We start from the raw sequence: 25,571 nt of genomic DNA, 5'->3' as shown, positions 1-25,571 counted from the left end.
AGCCAAGGGTTGCTACATCTCATGGTACCTTTAATTGCGTTCCATGCTCAGGTTGCGTTTTTTTGCCTGCAGCATCACTTCATGCTGGGGTGGTCTTATGAGGTCTGTTATCATTTAGTCTATCTCTGAATAAGAAAAAATATCTTGTTCTGTATCCAAAATGTTATCGGTATTTTACTATTGAGTTGTTGGTAACAAAACGCATCATTATGCGATTTATCTGCAGTTGGCAACCTTCTTATTGTCATCACTAAATATTCCAATGTCCCCTTTAAAGACTCCTGTGGCAGTGGACCACTTCTGTTTATGGATCTAAAAAGATACAACCGGATAATGCTTGTAAAACATATAACATAAAAACATAATGGACGCTGCGATAATTTAAATTAAAACACCACTATTGAAACAGTAACTTGTGACATATTCTTGTTTTATTGTAAAAAGAAACTCTTATTTTGAAGCAAGTTGATGTAAAAATAATTATGTATCAATTTCAAATTCTTTAATATCCAGCCCCCATCCAACGTTTTAGTAGTCTCTCTACTCTATTCAAAGGAATGTTGAAATTTTGTTGTTTGGCTACTTTTATTTTCTACTGTATGACAAAATAAACAATTGGCAACGTATAAGTCGGATTAGTGAAAGAGAGATCAAGCGAAGCAGGGTTCTGCCCAGTCAATTCCATTGCCGCGGCTCTCATTCCAGAGCGGTCTAGGATACAATGCTAATCAATGGAAACTTCATTTTTGCAAAGTTTAAGGACGTTGTGTCCAATGATTAAAAGCAGGTAATGAGCATTCCTATTGCAGAGTTGTCACTCATCAGGCCCATCTTCTTCCTATTCTTCCAGCACTCAAGAGCCCAGCTGCATTCCATGAGCAAAGGAAAAGCCTGGAGCGAGCCAAGGTAACGTCTGCGCATATCCGCACCTGTCTTTATAAATCAGCGCAACCCAAGGGTTCCATTTCAGCGAAGCACAATTTATGACAAGCACTGCGAGCATAGGTTTCTCCAAGACCATAGACCTAGAGGTACCATAAACATTCAGTTTCCAACCGAGCCTGAAATATTTCTCTTGTGTACTGCAGGAGAGATATACAATGGAAAGGGTGAATCTCTGACACGTGGCATCCATGTTCGCACGCTGTCATGTCGTATTACGTCATGTACCATCACACAATGGTTGCATGCATTAAGCCTGTACAAGCCTGGGTACTATATGGTCATTACAAGAGTGGATACGTTTGGGGTTGCCTTTTTTATTGTTATTTGTTTTATTTTTGCTTTGATTAACAAATGAATGAGAAAGGTCATGCCTCAAAAACTCGTTAAAACATTATTACTGTAGAAAATCCTGCGCCAGGTAATTGGCATGAAAGCAGAACTCCTTAAAAGTTTCATGAAGTTAAACTACATTTCAAAGCACATAAAAAGTATCTAATTAATTGTGCATTCAATTATCTGTAGCTGTTTTTTAAGACAACTGACGAATGTTAATGTTAATGTTAGCAGAACTTATAAAGCGCACTCTGACCCTATGGGTATCCTGGCGCTAAGATACGTATAACCTACCGGGCCCCAGTGCAGCAAGAGAGATAGTATTCCATTGAAGGTGAGGAAGAGCCGGGGTTATGCTCGAGGGAAGAGCCACGTCTTTAGTTTCTTCCGGAACTGCATCAAGTTTTCCATCTGTCTGAGAGCGGTTGGAAGTTGATTCCAGAGCCGTGCTGCTGCAACACTAAAAGCCCTTCCTCCAGATTTTATTTTTCTAAATTTGGGCACTCTCACCAGTTTAGCTAAAGAGCAGCGATGGCTACGAGAGGGGACATACCATTCAAATTTGTTCTGTAATGGTAAAGGCCCAAATCCGTGCAGGGCTTTAAAAACAATACAAAGTGACTTGAATTGTATCCTTTGTGGGACTGGAAGCCAATGAAGCTCCAAGAGAGCGTGGGAGGCTGACGAACGTCTTGGTTTCATTAGAGCTAGCTTGGCCGCCATTATCTAGATCCTCTGGAGTCTCCCAATCAGATATCTTGGGTACTCCAGCAGAAGGGAGTTGCAGTAATCCAATCGGCTCAGGATGAGACTCCTTACGATCAGTGCTCTGGCCTGTGTTGGTAACAGCGGAAGAACCTTCCGAAGCACTCTTATCAGGGAGAAGCATCTCCCAACTGTTTTGTTCACATGAGTTTCTAGACTCCACTTATTGTCGAAACTAACTCCCAAATTTCGCACCATCTCGGAGGGTGTCGGTGGTGCAGATGTAGGAATAGGCCAGAACCTGGTTGGAAGTGAAAGAGGGGCTTTCCCAGCTGCACAACATAAAATCTCCATCTTGTCACCATTAAATTGCAAGTCATTATTTTTCAATCATTGTGCTGTGTTCTGCATACACGCATGGACATCTTCCAGTGATGTAGAGTGATTTCCTTCCAGAGACAGGATATGTTGTTTGTCATCTGCATAATTTACTAGCTTAATATTGTGTGACTTAATGACAGCCATCAGTGGGCTCATATAAATATTAAACAGAATAGGGCTAATCGTGGACCCCTGAGGGACACCATGCTGGATATTGGTGAATTCCGATTGGTAGGGGGGAGGGCTACTGCCTGTCGTCTGTTAGCCAGGTAGTATTGAAACTACTTCAGTGCCGTACCTTCTACCCTGACTCCAGCAAGCCTAGTTAGTAAGACCTCATGGTTGACCATATCGAATGCGGCGGACAGGTATCGATCTTGCAAATAAATATGTACCGCCTCACGGCTTACTATGAACTTGTCTGTAATCAGAGAAGCCTTGCATTGCCTTCTAAGGTTGCATTTTTTACTGCGCTATAACATTCTACACGTCAATAGGAGAAATGTAGCAAGGGCATCTAGGGTTAGATTTAACACTGTGGTATAAGTCCCTATCCCCCCTCCCCCCAATCTTGGTAAGTTAGATTTTCCATGTAGGGTTGGACTTAAAACCTAGCCATTTATAGCACCTTACACAGCAATCATCCTAGAAACCTAGCAACCAAGAAATATATAATTGCCATTTGAAGTTGGATATAATACTGTGTCATAATGTTTATCCGTCAACCAGAGAAAGCTAGCATGGCCAATTAGAGCTGGATTTAATACTGTGCTGTATCATCTAACTCATCAATCGGAGAAAGCTGCCATGGCCACCTATAATTTAGTTTAATACTGTGCCATAACACCTTACCCATCAATCAGAGAAAGCTAGTGTTGCCATCTATAGTTGGGTTTAATACTGTGCCTTAGTGCCTTACACATCAGTTAAAGAAAGCTAACATGGCCATCTGGGGTTGACATTAATATCATGGCCTAACGCCTTTCCCATCTCCCGGATGACCCCTCTAAAAATCATAAATGTTAATTAAGATTGGTGTTTGCTGAATGCACCTACATGCACCCCCTTCACTCTAATAATTGAAACGCATCATTCTGTTTTGCTTATTTCTGACAGTGAGTCTCCTTAGCTGAAAAAAACACGACTTAGACCAGGTTTCATATTTCAGTATTAAAAATGGTTGCCAGCAGAGCAAGGAAAGTTTCCTGACATAAAATGTTACTAGCATCCAATTTTCAGTTTTATTATTCGCATATTTCATGTCGGTCAGCGTGCATACCGTTTCTGAAACTATACTACACTGCGGGCTCATAAGAAAAACGTTGGGCCCCTGCAGTTATGTTTGTACAAATTAAGCACTGTCTCTAAGCAGAGGATACTACAACACTTCCTGTCCGCAAACACCGCACTAAAACTAATAAAGCCCGTTGGTAATAGTGATGACCAAACACCTCCTTTTTGCGATGGGCAGACCACCACGTCTGTGATTGATTTTTAATAAAGCATCTTTTTTTGTTCAAACGCAGAAGGTTTTCCTTAAAGAAAGCGGGATGCGTTTCAAAATTAAAATGAAACGTTTCATATTTAGTTTTTTAACAGTAGACAGTGGTCCTTGGGACCACTGCCTGCTCTTAAAAAATATGTTTTCATTCTCATAGAGGAAGGGGTCTCTTGGGTCCTGTCCCATTTGCGAATGAGTAAAGTGCAGTTGTTGCTGAACATATTTGAGTCGCAAAACACTGGTACATGCCATTCAGATTTCCTATTTGTTAGGGATACCCTGAACATGTCCCTAAGAAGTAGCAATTCTGTTTGTGTTCGCAAACCCAGACTGAGATTTAAGAACAAGTTACCGAATCGCAATCTGGAGTTTGTACATGACAAAAAGCATTTTGCGGTCACGCACAATCCGATTCTATGAATCGGGCCATTTGGAACAGCAAAACCGCTTTGTGCATCTAACCCTTTGTCACCATTGCACAATGTGGTAATTGCAGCAGCAATCTGGTGTGCACCGTTTTCTGGTGCTAAATGATACCAGTGTATTTTGCCCTTAAACAAACATAAGTGGTTTTTCTGCCCAAAAACAACTGTTTAGAAAGTGTTGATGTGCAAAACATGCCGGCACTACTTCGGCCTTCATTACAAGTAGTGGGTAGTGATATGAGCTGAGGGTTTGTAGTGGTGATAACACTCCGCATGATTTCAAGTGTCAGCTGTGTGGCATCAGTGGAGGGTAGTAGTGCATCCTGTAATTCTGTGCCTGGTATCTCCACATTCCACATTCCACCTGCTGGGAGCACCTGTGACTTGTGAGAGGACAAGGGCTTGGAGTAGGAGAAGAACTTGCAGTAAACTGTTGGTAATGAAGGGTCCTGCATGTTAGTGCTCCTTGAGGACCTCGCACTTGTATGTCACTAAACAGGGTGGAAATGTCACATGATAAGGTTAATACTAAGCCCAGTGTCGCCAGTCATTTTACTGGCCCGGTAATAATGAGGCACTTGGTGGCAGCTACTTTTGCGCGCCGTGTGTAATTAGGTCAATACAAATCGATAGTTGCTGTATTTCTCTCTGCACCGTTTGGTTCAGCTCGTGAGCCGAGCTCATATCTCTTCACGGTGCTAACTAGCTTGAGTAATAAACAAGCATTGGCATAGCCAATAGGTCTCGCCTTTGGGACCTTATAAGTGTTTAGCTATGCAACAGTTGCATAACTAAATACTTATAAGGTCCCAAATGCGAGACCTATTGGCTATGCAAAGCGGCCTCACGGCCGCGAAAGTGATCGCAGTCGCGATCACGATCAAACATCAAAGCGGCCCTGCGGCCACAAAAGTGAAAGTAATCGCGGTAAAGCGCGGCGCGCGCGCCCGCGCACATGCACTGTAGCTCTAGGCTGGCCTGGTAGCACTTTTTGGAGCCCTCTCAATAAGTCTCGCCAGACCAGCGCATGCGCTGTGTCAGGCGAGACCTAAAAAGGAACAAGGAACTATAGGGTCTTCGTAAGAGGTGGGTGAGCCAACAAATTAACCAGAGCTGAGGCAAAGGCCTGGCATGGCTCTTAGTGCCCATGCACGAGCCGAGCCCTGAAAATGATTGGCATGTGAGTGGTGCAACAGACACCATGTACAAATATAATGAAGCATCTTTAAAAAAAAATTAAAACATATTTCTTTATCATGCAAAAGCGTTTCAGCTTAGTACCTTAGATTATATCGCTGCATAAGAAGGATTTTATAAAAGGGTTTGTTTTTAAACATGAACTCAGAAGCATTTATGACACCCCCCATCTGAGACGATTCCATTGGTGTATTTGGAGGCGTCAGTTGTGTACACCTTTTGTGTGGCCTAGATTCTTATTATATATGGATCAACATTGTAGCATAATAAATCAAACACAAAAAGCAATTGAACAGTGCACATTCTAAAGTTGAATATTTCAAAGTGCTCTCATGTGAACTGATAATGAAAAAGGAGGCAGAGCGAAATAAAATATTTGCTTAGGATCACACAATTTTTTCAAGCAGGGAAGCAGTACCTGATCCCAGGTTTTTTAGTTTCCCATTATGCAATCAGGCATGGGTATCTCTTTCTCACACCTGCTTTGCATCAAAGGTTAACCCTTTGGCTTTGCTTACGGTGCATTAGGTTTGAGCATGGGTGGCAGGCGGAGGCTACCTAGAAGCCCAGCTCATTTTGGGATCGATGGTCCTAGAACACTGCACACTGAGCCAGAGCCAGGCATCTGGCACGAGCCTCACTCGAGTCGGGCTCTAGCTTTCAGTGGCTCTATAGCCTTAGGTATGAGACTTTGCACAATTCTAATTACAAAGCACCTGTGGTCTGTACAAAAGGCTGAAAACAGTGAGGCGGAAGGGGATCCTCAACAGAAGGGTTAAATGTGGGTCAGACATGGGATGGGGAGAAGTGGCATTTCTTTTGGGGAAATCTAGTAGGTGTACCTTTAGAGAATTTAACACATGTAAAGGAAATACTTGTTGAAGCAATAAACATGGAAGGTGTGAATTGCATTTTGCAGTAAATAAGAGAGTGAAATTTGTCGAAATCTTGACTTAGCTATTGACTGGTAGAAACTGACTGTGATGACCATATTTCTAATAATAAATTCCACACTTACTGGTGAACAGTTTGGTTTTACTTATACTATCAATGAAAATGTGATGGTTGTGTACACTGACTGGCAATACCTAACATAAGGCTAACCTCAGAGGGGCATTGGTAAAACAAACTGGGCAACTTTGCAGTTAAGACTGTTTCACAGAGACTTTTTATGTTGAGCATGGACTGCGAGGCATGCTGTATGGACTTGAAGCTCCGCCCACTCTCTGCCCATCTTTTCGATTGGCTCCTGCTACTGTCCTTTCTAAATGGTTGCTTCTGATTCGTAAATAGACATGTTAGTTCTGCTTTAGTAACGCCTTGTCTGCATTTGCAACCTCACATAAGGACTCGACTTTTTACTTGTGTTGTTACACTGTCTATTTTAGCTACAGTCAGTGAGCATTATTTTCTTTAATATCTTTCATCTAGCAGTTTTAACAGGCACAACAGGCTCTCTCTAACCCACCTTGTTTTCATGACAGTGCGGCGCCCGATCATGGGCGCTGCACTTTATCTTTCTAAAATGCTCCCTGCACAGCACGGCTCTTCAGCACGCGCTATGCTGCTTAACAAATGCTTTTTATTTTTAAAAGCGCCCCATACCGCACTTTTACTTTAATGGCGGCTACATCTTTCTTTAGACGAGTAGCGTCTTAAAGGAAGGGGCGTTGCCGGCATTAGAATTAAATCACAGCATGGTGTGCTTTTACGACAAACAAAAAACATTTGTTTGTTAATTTGACAAACAAATGTTTTTTTTTTTAAAGTGCCCCATACTACACTCTCTATTTAATGCCGGCTGCGCACCTTTCTTTACAAAAGCCGCCTCTAAAGGAAGGAGCGTGGCCACCATTAAAGTTAAAGTGCGACATGGGGTGCTTTAACAAAAAAACACATTTGTTTGACAACTTAAACAAATGCTTTTTTTTGTAAAAGTGCCCATACGTGCTTACACTTTATTTGCAGCCGCACATCTTTCTTTAGAGGCGTGTCGTCTAAAGAAAGGGGCGTGGCCGCCATTAAAGTGAAAGCGCAGCATAGGGCGCTTTTACAAACAAGCATTTGGAATGCAAACATTTGCAAGAGTTTAAGCTATTAGCATTGCAAATGACAATGCCTTTTATTTATGTTTTAAAAACCAAAACATAAATAAAAGGCATTGTCATTTACAATGCCAATTGCTCAAAGTCGTGTGAATACGAGACCTATTGCATTGCAAATGCTTGTTGGAATGGGTGCGCGTTATAAATAATACTGCTGCCAAATGTCAAGGGACTCAGTCTGGCACAAGCTACCGTAAATAAAGGGAGAAGCTTTAAACACAGATAACATTCAGACAGTTCCCAAATGGAACAAATAACTAAGCCAGGGAAACATTCATTGAGATTTTTTTTCCTAAAGAGAACAGGCTGACATTTATCGTGTGGTTTGGCGGAACAGTGACCTTTGAGCCTACATATAGTCAAAAAGTCCAAAAACTAGGATTGTGTTCAACAATTTAATTTTAACTCCGTTGTGTGTGTGTTCAGATAACAAAACGTTACCTATTTCCATTAGGGGTAGGTTATGCATGATTTGGTGCATTGTGGGTAACTTTGAGGTGCAGCTAGTTTGGGCCACTGTGGGTGACAGATGAGAGTGCCAGAGAAGGAGTATCTCGAGGGCACCTGCAGTACTTTTTATGAAGCTTGGTTAAAATAACAGGCCAGCAGGGCTCTTGACTCTACCAGCTGTTGCCCAAGCTCTGGAGCCAAGCAGAGAGGCTCTGCTCTGTCACTCTAGCTCAGCACTGTCTGAGTCTGCCTACGCCTATGGTATTATGTATGTGGATGAAAAAACTGCTGCATGTGTCTAAATGTAGTGCAAGCATGCTTGTTGTGTTAGGTTATGACACCAGAATGTCACAGGCATAACACTATCTGAATTCAACATTGTGTCTTAAATATTATTTCCAAAAATATCACTCCATTGGAGTTAATATTGGAAAATCTATACCCAATGGGGTGGTATTTGTGAAAACGATATTTAGGACACAGTAGTTATGCCAGGTTTCTTTTATGTCTACATATTCAGACATACAGCCTTTTGAGGTGAGACTGGAATAATCAGTTGCATCAGTTACATATACCATAGCAGATCCATATGTCACCTTCCGAAGAAGTAAGCACTGATTGGTGGCGCTGAGGTTGATTGATTGTTCAGTATCTGGGTGCCCTTAGCCATGTCTGACAGAGTGGCATTGCATGTGTGTGTCAATAGAAGAGTGAATGAATGAATAAATGAATGACAAGGGGTAGAACCATTTGGAGAACTAAATGGTCTCCAGTCGTTTTATGGTATATAAAAGATGTTGACTTGACCGCAATCTGTGTGGCATAACAATAGAAATATGTGAAACATTTTCAAATAATATACGTAAAATACAAAGTATCCTACTTCAAGGTGTAAGCTATGTGTATGTATTTTTGTTTTACAGACTGAAGAATATTTAAAGCACAAAATGAGGAACAGACCTGAAAGGTCGGATTTGGTCAATATGCACATTTTAGAAGGTAAGAAGTGCTTCCTCTTTTTTCTATTTATGTGTGAAATAATATTGATGCATTGGAAGGGGTGCGTCGCTCCTCATTTTTATGTGGTACACCAGATAAACGTTTCCATCAGTGCCCATGGCGGTGCAGATGTCGTAACATCTGCACATTTCTGCAGAGCTCAAGTAAACACACTGACACTCACTGAAGGAATGCCAAACTTCCTGAGGGGCGGCATAGCCTCAGTCATTGGATACTCGGCTCAGAGTTTGAATTTAAAGGGCTTAAAGCACGAACACGCCTGAATGAATGTAGCTTTTCTCATAAATCCACTCCACCTTATTAGGAAGCACGAGTTTAGAAGAAGCACCGATCACACAATGCAATCTTAAAGATTCACAAAAAACAAATCCAAAAAAACAACTGATATTTAGCCTCCTTCTTAGTTTTACAAACTCGGGTGCATGTGAGTCACACCGGGGTGCAGTGAACCCCTCAGCTCTTCTACCAAGTATGCTGCACCCCATTAGTGGTCGGTCCCGCAAATGCCTGTGTTTGCCCCTGAAAAGGAATCCGCATGCACATGCTCACCTGCCAATGGGAAACGTCAGAGCATATTGGATGTTTTCTGGAGTCAAGCCCCAGCATCCAGTGATGTCAAGCATATAATACTCTACGCTTCGTTGTTTCCTGGGAGGCGGCTAAGCGTAAAGTGAGACTAGTGTGGACTAATGCGCCCACTCCGGGAATCAGTGTTTGCCTCTTGGTCACAGGCTGGAATCACTACAGTCCACTCAGCCTTTCATCCCTCCAAGTGGGATACTATGAGTGCTTTTGAGTTAGGTAACAACAAACATCTGCTATTCAGCGCCAAGAAGCCCCATGGAGGGAATATGTACTTTACAAAATGGGCAAACTGCCTTCAATGAGAGGGTGAGAGAATGAACATAGGTGACGAGAGAGAGAGGAAGAGAGAGAGAGAGGGGAGAGAGAGGGAAGAGCGAGGGGGAGAGCGGGAGAAGAGAGAGAGAGAGAGAGAGAGGGGGGGAGAGAGAGGGAAGAGCGAGGGGGAGAGGGGGAGAAGAGAGAGAGAGAGAGAGAGAGAGGGGAGTGGCTTAATTGCATGGAGAAGAGTGGGAGATGTGTTTAGTTCTTGCCAAGATTGTACCTTCCCAAATAGCATCAGCTTCCCGGTCAGACTGAAGTCGACGCTTGATTTAGTGCATCAGTCGTGGAACACGCCTGGTGCAATCCCAGTTGGTGCGTTGCATTAACAGTGTACATCAGTCTTTGTGAGAGATCCCCTCTGGCATTGGAGACTGATGAAGACAGCGGTATCATGAAGCCAGATGTGTGGACCGAGAAAAGGGGGAGCCTTTCTCACAGCAGATAATGAATAATATCTCACAGCATTCAATGGATCATAGCTCAGGCAGATGGGCTGTCAGGAAATGAAGCTGTCGTGTACAGACAGGTCGCGTTGTTGTTGTCGTCAGCTACAGAAAGCAGGCCAGCCGCCTGGCTCCTTGTTCGCTCTTCGTGGATTAAAGGGCTTTGCTAAGTCAATTGTTTTTCAAGACCACGTCCTCTATTTATAACGGAGCAGACTCACGAAGATATGGGCTGTTCCAGTCCTCACTTTTTATTTGGGGAAAACAACGTTCTAAGAATACCCAGCTGAACCCTGGTGTCTGTCATGGGCATCCCTCGGACAACTTGTGGATCCCACTCACCTGCCCTTTGACACCCCAGAGGCTGAAGGTATTGGCTGCCTTCATTACAAGAATCCCGTAGCTCCACATGTGGCCGCTAGGAGGAGGTAGCAGCCACACCAGGAATGATAAATGTTGCAAGAGTACTACTTCGACTTCCAAGAGTTTTAACCGGAAATATCTCCCTCAGAACAGGTGAGCTTTACTGGTGAAAAATGGAACGCAAAGGAAATATAACATATGGGACTCACTGATCCCTGAGCATCGTTCCCCATCTCTAAGAGACAATCTTGGAATGACCTCATATTTCCACAACTCGGAAGAACTGAGCCCACATCTCTTGTATTTTTGGCCTTATAGCTTTGCTTACTTTCTGAGGTTTCCACCCATTGCTCTACCCCAAACCCTCAGCAACCAAGAGAAGGCTATTGATAGGCAAAGCCTCGACTGTGTGATGTCATTCTGCTAAAAAGTAGCCCTCCAGGGCTTTGTTGAATCAATGTCCATGTCTTTTTCAACCATGGCTTGCCTTGTGGGAAGTTACCACAACAGTTTCCGAAGCGTATAGAAACAGTCGCTTTCAACAAATGTGGCCTTTCTAGCTCTTCGGCTTCTAATCACTTTTCTTTAAGGCCGGTGTAGGTGTTGTAGAGGTTTTCACTTTCCTACTTGTCTCACTATTATAGCGCTTCTTCAGTGTGTCTGGCTCGCAATAATCATTCCGTAAGCTTGCCATCGTTCACTTGTACCTATTTTTAGGTCTGTCAATGAGTTGTGTGCGATGTATCATTGGTAAGGCACTACATAGAGGCATAAATCCAGTCTTAGAGGTCACATCTAGAGACATTTATCCAGCTCTGGAGGCCTTATTGTGGGAGACAGCCCCAGAGAGCTGCATCACAGAAACGGTCCCCGTAAACAACAGAGCTCCAAGAGGCCTCGCGCAGATATAAGGGTGGCTTTCTTACAGCTGAAATTCACAAGACCTCAGGCATTAAACAATTCTTTTCAGGGAGCGTCATGAATTATAGAACTCTCTAGCCATCCTTTTAAGAGCTCAGTTTTATTGTTTGTATCTAGGAAAGAACTGCAGGCACATCTTGCCCGTAAACAGCTTGCCCAATCTGAACTTTACTTCACCCATATGTATTTAGTCATAACCCACCCGTATACTGACTTTACCCACTAAACCAGTGGTTCTTAACCTGCTCAGGGGGTCCTCAGTTCCTTAGAAAATAAAGTGATATTAACAGATTAATAAAGTGTATATAAATAAAGAAGCAACATTGAAAACTGAAATGTTTAAAACTTTCAGTAAATGTGTGGGAACTTGAAAGTGGGAGCTAAAAATCCTGGGGATAATTTAGAGTTTGGAGGATAAGATACTATGCCACAAACGCGATGGATATCCTGTCCACCGTATTACAAGTGCATTATATTCAATAGCACTTGTAATATGGCGGATGTAATATTCGTCACTTTTTGGATGGAGCGCCCTATCCACCAAACTCTAAATTAGCCCCCATGTTGGTATCCTCAGATTGATTAAGGAGAGCAGTGCGTCACACAGAATATAGTATGCATAATGGGTGGATTCAATTGAATTTAGAAAAGCTCCAACCTTCCCGTTAACACTTTAATTTTGATTTTTTAAATATTTGTAAATTAAATAAAATATTTAGTCATTTGTGTATTTGTTTGATGAATGCTTGTTTCTGAATCTTTATGTATTGCTTTGCGGTTCTAATTATTGAAATTGCTTAGGCCGAGGTCCCCAGTTAAATTAATGACTCAGTACGGGTACCCGGATCCCCATAATGGTTTAGTGGGAGATCTCCAGGTTCCAGTAATATTGAAGTGGAGGTCCCATAAGTTAAGATCTACTCCCCTAAACCATGCCCTGAATACAATTATGTGATTTCAGCGACATGTTTATAATTCTTACTAAGTTGCTATTGCCATTGATTGGTCTCTGCTGCACGTAATGTGTTTTTATTTTCTATAGACCACGCTAATAGTCTCATATGCAGACGAGCTATAGAATAATGTTAGACTTTTCGGAAATCTGCTCTGGGATCTGATGCCTGTGACATATGTATACACTTATGCGAGGGTCACCAAGATAACATACAACGATATACTCAACCTGTTAAATGACTCACTGGTGTAAAAGTAGCCTCAAATGACCACCGAATGGCGCATTTCATTACTCTTCAAAACAAACTTTTAAAAAACAACATGAGCATCTTTATAGAAACCTCCAGACGCTTAGCTGGAGGCTCCCTGCCTTTAATGGCCACTCCATGACATCTCTCTAGTCCTTTAATGGCCCATATATTGTTAAAAAGCAGGGATCATAGAGATTGAGGCATCATTTCTATGTAGCTGATACTTCCAGGTTTGAAGTGTCATGTCAAGGAAGTCATATATAGTTTTTTTCAGGCCCAGCAAGCCAGTGTTATTTTATTTTATGTTAATAAATGGAAAAACATACTCAAATGCTTTCCTCAGAGGTCCAACCTCAGACCTGGAAGTGACAGATGAAAATAGTAGCCTTCTTAAGAGGTTTGTAAGAGTAATTCTCTCCCATCAAGATAGGAAACAGTCAACTCCCACATAGGTAGACATCTGGAAGGCTCTGATGAGGGTGTGATATCAGAATAGCGCTATCAGAATATTGTCCAACAAATAAAATGCCCTAAATACCACCTGCAAAAATATCTCACCATTGTAGGTAATGTTTATGGCAGAAAAACATTTCTCTGTAAGACATTCTGACACACAACTAAGTACTGTAAAGAACTGGTATCATAACCATTTTATGGTCCTACATTTACCGACTGTGGAAGAATTAAAATCGTAGCAGGCCTTGTCAAGATTTGAACTAATATCATTCATATTAACGCAGAGGTCAACAGGGAGTGTTAACTAACTGCATCATCCTGGCAATAATAAGTCCGTATAATTCTTTCTAACAAGCAAGCAAATCAAAGCTAGTGTCTGTCTTTATTTCCTATTAAAAGTAGAACTGTCGAGTTTTTGAGCTGACCCTGTTGGTTTTGACCTCCTAGACTCAGGCGCAGATGGGTCGCTTCAGGCTACTCAGATGAAGCTGAAAAGAGCCCGCCTTGCAGATGACCTGAATGAAAAGATAGCTCTCAGGCCAGGTCCCCTGGAACTGGTGGAGAAGAATATCATTCCAGTTGATTCAACTGTGAAAGAGGCGATGAAAGGTAGACCAAGCACTATTTCCTTATTTATTTTCTGCAGCCACCTATGAACAGTATGACGTGGATACGCAAATTTAATCTAGGTTGTATTAACAGAAATAAAGTAGATCATTTATCAAATTCTTATGTCTATAGAGTTTATCTAGAAAGAGTAAAACACCTCAAGGATGTTCTGCAAAGGTGTCCTAGAATGGTCCTCAAGAGGAGGAATGGCACTGGAATTTCAGAACACCTCTGACTGCGTAGATGGGTTCAATTGAGATTTTTTTGCATGCGAATGTAGCTCATGTACATATATCCTAAGAATTGAGGACGGCTCAAGCCTGACACAACTGCAACCCTCAAGGACATATGGTGGACACCGTCAAATGTTTGTAATGAGAGGCTGTAAGGTATTCTTGGATTATGGAAAGTATTTTGCAGAAGGGCTTGCCTTGAGCAAGCTCATTGAAAACCAGTAAGGTTTTCAAAATTATGAGTGTCAAGCATTAAATATAGGTCAACATTTGTGTAGAAAGATGTTAAGTAGGGTCAAGAGTTTGATAATCTGTATTTTAGAGCATATATTACTGGAACAGATGCTTTTCATGGGTGTCAAAAATGTGCATAATTGCACAAAATGTTGGCAAAATTACATGAAATAAACACAATTATGCAAAATGCAAAACTGTCATTTTACATTATATTTTAGCATGAATTGAATCCTCACATCAATTTTTGATGTGAGGACTGATTTTACTCTAAAAAGATAGTGCACAAAAATAAACAACAGGTGCTCATGTTCTGTTGTTCCCATGCATTTGAGAAGAATTTACAGCAAATTAAGCATTTGCTGTAAATATTTACCACAAATGTCACCTAAGTGGCATAATGATATAATTTAAGGAATTTCTGGAACAGTCCTAAATCAGGAAGCTGGCCTGAGGTACTTTGACCGATGGCCCAATATTAGTTGGGCCATCGGTCTATGGTTTCCATGGATGGAGACAGTGGAGGCTTCATCAGGGGGAACATAATGGTTTGCCTAACTCTAAACAGAGCAAGCTAACTGGGGTTTTGCAGAATTTGTGGCAGAGTAATCTTCCAATCAAACCCAAATATGGCTGCTAAGATTTAAAAAATGAAAATATTTGAGAAACTATTTCAAATAGCTGCCCCCTAAATCTAAAACATGCAGGACTGCCACCGCAGGGTTTCGTTCCACAGTAGCCCAGGGCAGAAGAGGTGGGGTAGGGAACGGAAGGGCCAGTGGTTGCCCACGGTGTCATTACTTTTAGTTGTCAGTCTTTGGTATGCAAACATCCTCTGAAGTTCAGATTCTCACAGAAATTGAATTTATAACAAATATAGAAGTGGCAATATACTATGGAATTAAGCCTCGCTTGTTTGGTTTTACCGAGTTCAGAGGAAGCTATACTGAAAAATGTTAATAATTTGCGTTCAGTTTGCTATTGTAGAAAGCGCTCACTCTCCTGGGAGCCTAGCCAAGTTAATTACAAATCATTTTCTATAGATATGGTACTCCAAGCTATTCTAACTTATCCAAAATGAACATGAGAGAGTTGAAAAACAAGGAAGGCAAGCAGGGAATGTTTAAGTCAAACATTATAAAATGTGGCCAATTTGAGGCAGGCTTCTAAAGAAGCTGACATTTTTTATTGCTCACAATTTTTTACTCAGTTTGCACTTTCAGTAAACCTCAGGCACCATGCCTTATGTTGTTGCAACAAACCCAGCATCCTTTTATAGTTTTAAATGCAATAGGTTTCACTGTAATGCAAAAGTGCAGCTGACTGGAAATATATAACGAAAAGGTCCTCAGCAGACAGCGGAAAAGAAATGTCAGCATTTAGTAAACAGAAGGATAACTATAAGCCATTTTGAGGTTACTGATGGCCTGAAAGCATATGTATAAAGAAGTGAACCCGTTGCTGGCTCTCTAGAAGTAAACTATGGCGTAAGAAACACTTCCTGAGAGTCCCCATCGCAGGTGCATGACCGCCACAGAGATCCAACAGAGCAGCGCTTCCCAAACCCTTTAGAACCACCACTCGATATTTAAACAAAAAACTTTTGTGACTCACCTAACTTTAATGAACATGAGATGAGGAGATTTTTTTTTATGAAATAACTGCAATTGCTTGTAAATGTCGGGTCCTTGACCATGCCCTTTATAATTGGACTGTGTCCAAGACATTCATCTGCCCATACAACTGAGTTCTGGAGCTGGAATACTTTATCAGAGTGGGGTGCTGGCCTATGGCATCCTTTCACTGAAACCACAAGGATTCTGAAAAATCTTGGTGTTGATACTAGGGATTTTAGCAAATTTGAAAAACGTCTTCTGTAGCAAAGCATGGCATAAGGCCTCCTAACAATTGTTTTTATTAAAAGGAGGCCCATTAATCCATTTTGGACTCTATATAGGGCATTAGAGCACTTTACATGAGCACCAGAGTATAATACACAAGATCAGATTCATTTTATTTGAAGAACAGAATATTGAGTAGTTTGCTTAGAGTCAGAGGATGTTGAGCCAATGCCCAGACTCGAACCTGGCTCCCCAGAGGGAAAATCAGCAGCTCAGGTCATTAGTCCGCATTCATATTCAGTGGTGGCAGGCTTGTACTGAGGGTGGTGAGGCGCCGAGGTGGGAGGGCACACAAAAAAAAATAATAAAACAATTCACTTACCTTCTTGCAGCATGACATCCTCCTCCCTCAGTTGTCTTCCAGGAAGCTCCTGATGCAGGGAACTGCACTACCCAATCGTGGTGCTGCTTTCACAGCATGAAAGCAGCACCAGGATTGGATAGAGTAGGCTCTCCCAGCGCTCCTAAAAGCACTGGAGGCCTGTGCTTTCTGTAGCCCAGATGTCTAAGACAGTTAAGTTAGAGAACTTTAAAATGTGCATGTCTGACTGGCTGGCCCAAGACGAGTGGCCAAAGAGACATGCGCATTTTAACGCGCATAGTTTCCTGCTGCTGCTACTCAGCAGCGTTGGCCATGCCCCATCCTGACACTTAGTTCAGGGCGGGTTCTGAAAAATAAAACGGTAAGAAATAAACTTTATTACCATTTTATTTTTCAGCTCTGAAGGTCGTGGGGCGACGCTCGTTCATATTTCTTAATGTATGTGTGAAAGTCATACATAAGTGGTATATGTGTATATGCTCATGTACAGTGAGCACATTCTCTGTTGAAATGACTTTGTGAAATAAAAAACAGCAGCAATAAATGGCGGGAAGTTCAGCGGAGTCTTGCTTGGGAATTCTTGCAAGGGTTTGCTTCGAAACTGTACTTAGGGGCACAGCTCATCACCTTTGCACTGGTGCACCGGAAGGGCTCATCATTTTAAATATGACTTACTTACAGACCAGGACTTACACGGCTGCACAGCAGCAAGTGATGGAGTTAGCCTGTTTCTAAGCACTCCCAATTTTAGCCAAGTTGCTTTGATAAAAGTTCGTTTAAACATTTTTTGTATCGGTAATCCGTTCTCCGACATTACCTTGCCATGTAGTTGCTTTGTTTATAATACCAGTGGAGTGACTCTGCACACCCTCAGCCTTTGAATTAAATGTGTTTATGTACCGGAAAAGACGGTTGGATCCTGGCGGGAGGCGGGAGGGGACGCCCGGGCTTGGTTCGCTGCGGCGGTAACGGTTCGAGGGGCTGGTGCGCTGCAGCAAGCCCCGGCTTACCCTCAGCTCGATAGTAGAAGCTTTCCTGCCAAGTTCCTGTCATCACTCGGAGCACTGCCTCTGACGGGACAGGACACAGCGCCTTTTATAAAAAGCACAAGGCAAGATCCGTTGTGTTTGAGATTACAGCGGTGACATGGCGTCCTAAAATAAAGCAAGAGGCAGGCACCGGTACACTAAAGCCAGCAGGGTAGATAACAGGCACACATGGCATTCCGCATGGCCTGCGCAATGTGTGCAAGTCGCTGGCATTAACAAGGAAACACGAGACCGCTCGTGAGATAGCGTCTGAAGCTGTTTAAACACAGCAACGTGTTCGCTTTTGTTTCGCTCTGCTTCCTATTGGGGGAGTTTTGACTTAAAGGTTACTTTTATTTAAAAACTTTATGCATTGTGGGGTTTCGATGTAGTTCAAACTAGGACCAGGCCAGTCTCCTCTGCTTTTGGACTGTGACATCCTCGACATTAAGATCTGAGCTCATGAATGAATAATTGAATGAATGCAGAGTCATGAATAACGCTGCACCACACATCCGTTTATTTCCTTGCCGAACAATAAGAAGCATGGTGGTTTTTAAATATGCATTAGTTTCGCCACTTTGGAGCAATTTGGCACTGCAATTTTTACTAGCTGGCTGGTGCAAAATAACATTTAAACAGAATACTCAATGTGAAACCAAACTTTGCATGCTCTGTTGGTGCAGATGTTTTATTCGTTGGTTGGTGAGTGTAAATGTGTTTTTCAAGGCAGCAAATGGCCAACTTGATCTTGTTGGGGAGGAATGTTCTTATTTTTCTGTGCAGAGGTGTAGCAATAATACTCCCAACGGGCGTGTCTTCCCAGCAGTAGTATTGCAGACACCGATTGGTGTACTTGAGGCCTTCTTCTTGGGGGAGGGTTGCATCACTGGCTCTCGGTTCTCATACCCTGACTTCTTGTGTCTGCATCTTCTGTGCTTGTAAATCACATGCGCCTCGGCTGGCTGGCTCATAGGCACTATGCTTACGTGCTTGAAACATCCCCAGCAATCAGCAGTAGTGTTTTCATGCAGGCCCCCTGAGTTGTGTTGTAATTCTGAGGTTATGGCTCATTGACAGGAGGCTGCATTCAGTTTGTGTGTATGTGTGGTGGTTTGTGTGGCGCAGACTTAGAGGCAAAGCAGCAGCAGCGGCCGGCTCAGGTAAGCGCGGTGTGCCGGGCAGGGCGCGGCAAGGGGGGAAGATGGCAGTATAGGTATTATTTATTTACTCAATTATACCTATTCCGTCGTCTGTCGTCTTCCCCTTCCCACTCCACCCCGCCACTCCCACCATCCCACAGAGTTTACCTGTGCCAGCCGCTGCTGCAACGCAGTCGAGCGCTGTACATTAGATGGAGATGCAGGGAGGCGAGTGGGTCAGCGGAGAGGGTGAATGCAGCTTGTGGGGTCTAACAGAGGTGTGCACGACCCAGGGCTGCAGGGCATGAGACGCTGGGCCGGAGAGGTTTCAATAGGCTTTGAGGGAGCTGGGTCAGCCCGAGGGTCTGAGTTTGCAACGTCCACTGCCCCCTGTGACCTGCCGGACTAGAGGAGATTTGGAGCTCTTTTCTGAAGCAGTGAAGGGATGGTCCTAGGTGGATTTCAGGTGGGAATCAATAGAGGCAGCTTTGCAGCCTTTTGTTTTGATGTATTTTAGCAACTGTTGCAACTGTAAGGGAGAGGGTCTAAAAATGGCAACGTCATAACCAAAGGAGTACCAGAACGGCGACCTACCTTGTATTATGCCTGCAAATCCAACACTGCGCCAGGTTTGCATTGAAAGGAATAGCCGTGCAGTCTGTTACCTGCAGGCATGGTTTTTCATCCAATGTACGCCGATGGTTATCAAAATTCATCACCCACCTGTGGTTTTTGAATGGCCTCTCTGGAATGAGTCTGGTGGCAGAGCAAGCTCAAAGATGGGCATCGTGCCCTTTCCTATAACGCACCACCATAAATAGAGCCAGCAGGCACCCTCACAGGGAAACCACGGACTGATTGTGATTGGCCAAAGCCTGACTGCCCAACAAGTCTGGTTTGCTGCTTTTTAAAGGGATTTCACAATGTGCAAACATATTCTTCTGGTTTCCAGTGCACTTTAATGGTTTCTAATTGTGTGCACAGTTGTCAACCATTGGTTGATCTGCCCCTGCCCTGTGCAAGTGCAGACATTTCATGCAGCGGAAACAGTGCCTATTCTTTCCACTTTGTGCTGGCCCACGAAAGCAGACAGTCACAGGTGTAGAGTCGTGCTGGACACGTCACTGTATTCAGCCACTCCCCAAGGCCTGGTCTCCCACTCACCCCACACCCATCCAGCACAGGCGTCACAAGTGCCGTGGTACCTGCCAATAAAAGGGGCTGGGCGCACATGCCCTGGGCCAGTTGTATGTACCCTACTTATGTATCTGTGAAAAATAAATAAAACAAATTTTGTTGCGTGCGCTGCGTCGCATTTGGCAATGCAGCGCGCGCAACGAACTTCGTTTTTTTTTTCTTCTTTACTTACGTGAAATCGTCCGTTTGGCGCTTTTTACAACCCCGCACCCTTACCCTCCCCCGCGCTACGTCACCGCCCGGTGACACGCCCTTTACGGGCCGTGGCTGCTCCCCGACCATATCCTGAGAATACCCAAGTCTTGACCTTTCCCCTAAACATAGTACTGCAAAACATCCTCAGTATGGACAGCTTTTCCATGGTGCTAAGTTCAATTTGTAGGTGTGAATGTCCACAGATCCTGATTCTATGAACCCAATCTCTGGCAATAAAATGCAGACTTCATTTTGTTGTACCAGTGTTCAACCTACGTGTTCTCGATCCCGAAGAATACACTATGACATCATCTACGTTTCACTGCAAATTGAATGTGTTTCTAGTTTTCTAGACAGAGATAGGCAGGTCAACCGAGGAGTTAGTAGAAATCCTGACAGGCCCAGGCCCCTGGAAGATGGGGCAGCTGGGTCCAGGGAGTTGTCACTTCTTGCAGAAAACCTTATTCAGAAGCAGAAGATGACTCACATCTAACTGGGAAAAGGTAGATTAGGGCTCTCTGTTAATCTACTCATAAGTAAAGAATGACCGAAGATTTCACACTTTTCATGTTTGTTAAAAACAATGTATGAAAAACGTTGGCATGAGTATGATGAATAAAATAGAATAATGTTTTTTCTGCAACAAAGGAATTGTAATTTGTTTTTGTGCATTATTTTTGACACCTTTTCACACAGTGAGCGTATATTGATTAGTGTCCTGTGTAGGGTTTGACTCTGTTCTGGAGATAAGTGGTCATGCTTCATGTGGTTTATTAATCGGTTAAATATGTTCATGGCTTTTTTCAGGTTAATGTTGTGTATAATTATATATTAATAAACTATTATTTTCATAAAAAACAAAAAAACGATTTTACATTTTTTATACCTAGCAGAATTAGGCACAGGCCTGTTGCTGGGGAATATTGTCAAAAGTAAGTAATGCTAGTATTAAAAGGAGCTCTATAACGATTAACTGAAATGATGTGTATTTTAATACTAACAACAGCAATAATAATAAAAATAATATTATTAATAATATATAGTGTGCACATTACAAACTAAATGATCTCTACTTGCTTAATAATTCGTTTTATTACGCACACCAAGACTATTTATTACGTGACTTGGACTTTGGACACATGTAAGGCGAACTTAGCACATGACAATTTCAATGTGTGGCCTCCAGATCTCTTTCAGGAGTCTCACGCCTCTGACCTCTCTTTTTAGATTTTCAGTTTCAAATGTAGTTTTGGAAAACTGTCCACACTTTAAGTGTCTTCTTCTGTGATGCTGATACAACTTGCCTCTGACACAGTCCGGCCTTGTACACCCCCCCAACCCAAAGCCGATCTCAGCTCCTATCTAAGCTGAATCCGAGCAACCTGAGAACACAGCATCACTGTCGCGAACCTACCCCACGCCAAGCGAGAGCCCAGTGATAGAAGCACTAGTGATATTGAACCTGTCTATCAATGTTATCCCCAGGCCGCTCTTCTAGGCCAGGAGACCACTTTTTGTAGAAAATTCAGATGGCCACTTAAAGCGATTATATTTTTTAAATAATCAAGAACACGGTGATTGATAATTAGTTTTTTACCTTCCTTATTCCATAAGCATTTATGTAATTCATTATTTAGTTGTATTATATCCATCAAACTCGGTTTTACATGTCTGGCCTAACTCGTGAGATAGCTAAATGCTGCAATTTGTGTGTAACATGCAGACCACAAGCTCTCTCTGCTTCCCTCACCATACCTTCCATCCATAGGACGTCAGTGACATCAAAATCTCTCCTATTTACGTGAATCCTTCAAGTACCAAGAGCCAATTCATTTTGTGGTGTACCATATATAAATGGCCACATTAAGATTAATCTAAGTAGAGATTTGGACAGAGAATGGCCAAAGAGGGACTGTCAAGATTAGAATGTTGATAGCCTTCTCTCCAATGCGGTGTCAGCTTGATGAGTTGACTCGGCTAATAGGTTTGTTTTCAAAGCACTTACCTAATCAGCAGATCCCATGGGCAGGAGCTATTACGAGTTCTGCAGTACAGCAAAACATGCCTCTAACATGCTGATTATATAAGGAAAGAGCAGCTGAGAGGCATAAGCTAGCCTTGTGTTTAATGTTTTGTGGAGTGGATCCAATTGCAAAAAGTAGGTTAAACGTACATCCCAGAAGAGACTTGAGTTTTGCCCTCACAAAATGATGCTTGAATGCCGTGGGTAGGTCAATGACAAAGATACTGAACCTCTAGAACATTTAATTGTTGTGAAGGAAGAAAAGGATGAAACAGAGATTGGAATGATGAAGAAAATGTAAAACTAAGCCAGAAGGGCAAAAATTATGAAAGAAAGTGTATTTACGTTTTTGTTTTTTCTAATGAAAAAACTCAAATAGATGACCAAATATAATAAATCCTACATGATGGTAGGTCCTTTTACTGTGCTAATACTAACATAACAATATAATTATGTAATTGAAAAGATGAAGAAAGGTAACTATTGAAAAAGTATTGTTACATCCTCAACCTAACTAGTGGTGCCCAGATTTTCTTTAAAGTCGCTTGATGAATCAATGTACACTTCGGCCATCCAAGTTCTGAATGTCTTCATCAGGACATATACAATTAAAGTGAGGTATGGGACGGAATAAATGGTCTCACTATGTACACGTTGATTGATTGAATTATATTTTATAATGCCGTTGTCACCATTCTTTATCCCGGTGAAATATGTATTATAGGAGAGCAAACGTCTCTTTGCTCCTTTCCCTCTTGGATAAGTAGCAAGACAGCGTGGGTTCCCTTTTTAAAGCAGTGCAGAATGAATGTAATCTAGCCCCGGCTATGTGTAACACTAGGAAACTATGTAAAATAAAGGTCGAATCGCAACCTACTTGTGATATCATTCTATGACCTGTGTATTATCTTTGTCGAGGCCTGCTATTGTCACCAGAGAATCCACCAACACCTGTCCTCACGGGACACTGGAGCAGATTCGCTTCCATTTACATGATTGAAATCTGGGTGGTATATATGCAGTGTTTGCTTCCCCAACAGATATCTGCAGGAAGTAGCAGAATATTTGGAAGTTACCATTAAAATATCCAATGAACTGACATTGCTGACTCGGCATATTTCATTGGCGGTGAATTTAAAAATGCAAGACCTAATTTAGAGATCTATGGTGCTGGAAAACCCACTGTTTGCCTGTAGCTGTGTCACTGGACCATGACAGGATTACTTCCTGCACCAGCAGAGTTACCACCACTTGCTTCAGCGCGCTGATGGTAACCACATTGGCAATGATCGCACTGGGGTTACCACAAATTCATAGGAGTTTACAGGAGCATTCTCCTATAGGTCATGCTCATAGTCTTGTATTTGTCTTTGCCAGGGGACCATCCTATGTGAGTGTAGCGCCCATTCCATTTCCTACTGGATAGTGTATGTTTTAAAATCCCTTGGGCTTTCCCCTTTCCCCGTGGTGCATCACGAGAAGAGCTGTAATCATTCAGAAGTCACCTGGCCCGGCCCCTCGACATGTCCCACCTCGGGTGTCTACTGTGCAGGGTCTGTCGTTAGGGATGTTGTGCATCAATCTGGAAAACACATCATCATTATTTTCACACAGTATCGCCATTTCCGTCTTAGTTTGGGAGTGAAGAGGGTCTTAAGGTGAAACATGTGACAGTGACTCCCCATTTTACCAAAGCGCCATCCATTTCTCTTTATGCAAAGGGAACCACGTGAACTTCTCGAAGTCAGAGGATGCGTTTGCCTTCGACGAGGACAGCAGCGACGGCCTGTCCCCGGAGCAGCCAAGAAGCGATGATTCCCAGGGGTCTTCAGCAGGATCTCCGCCGGAGGTCCAGAGCTCCGAGACGGCGTCGGCCAGCACCCCGGCAGCCTTGGAGGTAAGAGCACCCCTCCTTATGCATAGATGGCACACGGATCTGTCCGTAGGACAAAGCTGGAACACGTCACGCAGATTACACCAATGTCGGTGAAGTGAATGCACCAGTGTTTGCAGATTAGATTGATTGCAGTGGAGCGGGTGCACTGTTTGCCTGACTTTGTACTATGTGACAAGTGCAAAGATACGTTTGCAGTCTGACCGTTGCTTATTTGCATTTTGAAGTGCTAGGTTGGTTACATTTTCGGTGGTAACGACGCTGCCATCAGAGGAATCTTGTGTATGGCGCTCGTATCCCATCGATTCTGCTGTGCAGCACCAGGGGAAAGTTTAGCACTTGCAGGCGCCAATGCTTTACTATTGCCTCCACTACAGATGTCATCAAGTATGAAAGTATGCGTGCAGTTGTGCATGTTGAGTTCTCTAAACCTCGACTGTTAGTTACTGTCAGTAATGGGAGATTCCGATCCGGGGCTTGCTGACACGGCCAACCTCTGCGCTGCTCTGGGTGGTCCACTTCGCGGTTGCAGAAAACCAGAAAACAATACGGCAGATTGCAGCGATAGCCACCCCAAAACAAAAAGGAAAGCTGCGCTGCCGAAATCCCTAAACCGCTTTCGTATCCCAGAGCTTACATGTGGAAACTACCAACAGCGTATCACCCGACTCTGTACCAAGAGAAGCAGTATGAACCGAAAATATGATATTCCGATCACACAGAAAAGTCTGCCCGGACATGTGCAGGGCCCGTAGTTTAGGTTCCACCACAATGTGGCGTGGAAAAAACGTGTAGCCACGGCAGGTGCAGCGTTAACAGTGCACCCTGGCATGCAGGCTGCCATAGCGTCTCAGAGAAGCAAAGCTGGTATGCTGTTCATTTCAGAGACATTCTAAGGCATGGGCAAAGTGGGCCCTGGCCTAGGGCCCCTCCTTCATACGGCCGCATGTGTCCTGCAGAGTGTTGCCCTGATGACCTTGGAAACATTTTAAACAGATTTTTTAAAATATCGTTTTCCTTTAATTTAATGTTAATGTAGGTAATGTGTGAGTCTATCACAGACATTTTTCATATAATTTTTCATGTTTTTCAACACTAGCAACAGCCATAAAAAAAGTTTATTTTATAATAAAACAGAACCTCACAAACGAGAAATGGGAGGGGGATTGCAAAGATTATTGGCAATAATATTGGTGCGCTCTGCTGTATATTCTAATATTGAAAGAGGGTCACTATCCGTGAGTATTAAATGTAAACACATTTAGAATATGGACCAGTGTGCCTGTGCACTTTCAGCGACCTGCCCAAAGAGGGCATGAAAGAGCTGAAATTAGATCATGAACCCAAAGCTGTTCCGAACAGGGGCCCCCAAATTACGTTTGGCGAGGGCCCCCGAAATCCTAAAATGTCCCTGCTTTGTTTTTGTTGAGCATTAAA

General features: G+C 42.9%; 1 protein-coding gene across 10 annotated transcripts in view; it reads left to right on the top strand.

Annotated features, from left to right (window-relative positions):
* MYOCD (myocardin) overlaps nucleotides 1-25,571 on the top strand; it is a 170,141-nt gene that overhangs the window by 84,936 nt on the left and 59,634 nt on the right. For 3 of the 10 annotated variants that reach the window (XM_085616765.1, XM_085616767.1, XM_085616764.1), the window contains 5 exons: nucleotides 851-906; nucleotides 8,966-9,041; nucleotides 13,804-13,965; nucleotides 21,108-21,149; nucleotides 23,962-24,137. In XM_085616765.1, coding sequence (XP_085472891.1) covers nucleotides 851-906; nucleotides 8,966-9,041; nucleotides 13,804-13,965; nucleotides 21,108-21,149; nucleotides 23,962-24,137 — 512 coding nt within the window. The remainder of the gene's footprint in view (nucleotides 1-850; nucleotides 907-8,965; nucleotides 9,042-13,803; nucleotides 13,966-21,107; nucleotides 21,150-23,961; nucleotides 24,138-25,571) is intronic. The other 7 variants (XM_085616768.1, XM_085616766.1, XM_085616772.1 and 4 more) reach the window with 5 other exon arrangements.

This window comes from Triturus cristatus, chromosome 7 (genome assembly GCF_964204655.1).
Source record: "Triturus cristatus chromosome 7, aTriCri1.1, whole genome shotgun sequence".
NCBI lineage: Eukaryota > Metazoa > Chordata > Amphibia > Caudata > Salamandridae > Triturus > Triturus cristatus.
Note: the sequence above shows the minus strand (reverse complement) of the source record. Positions and strands in the feature narration are given on the sequence as shown.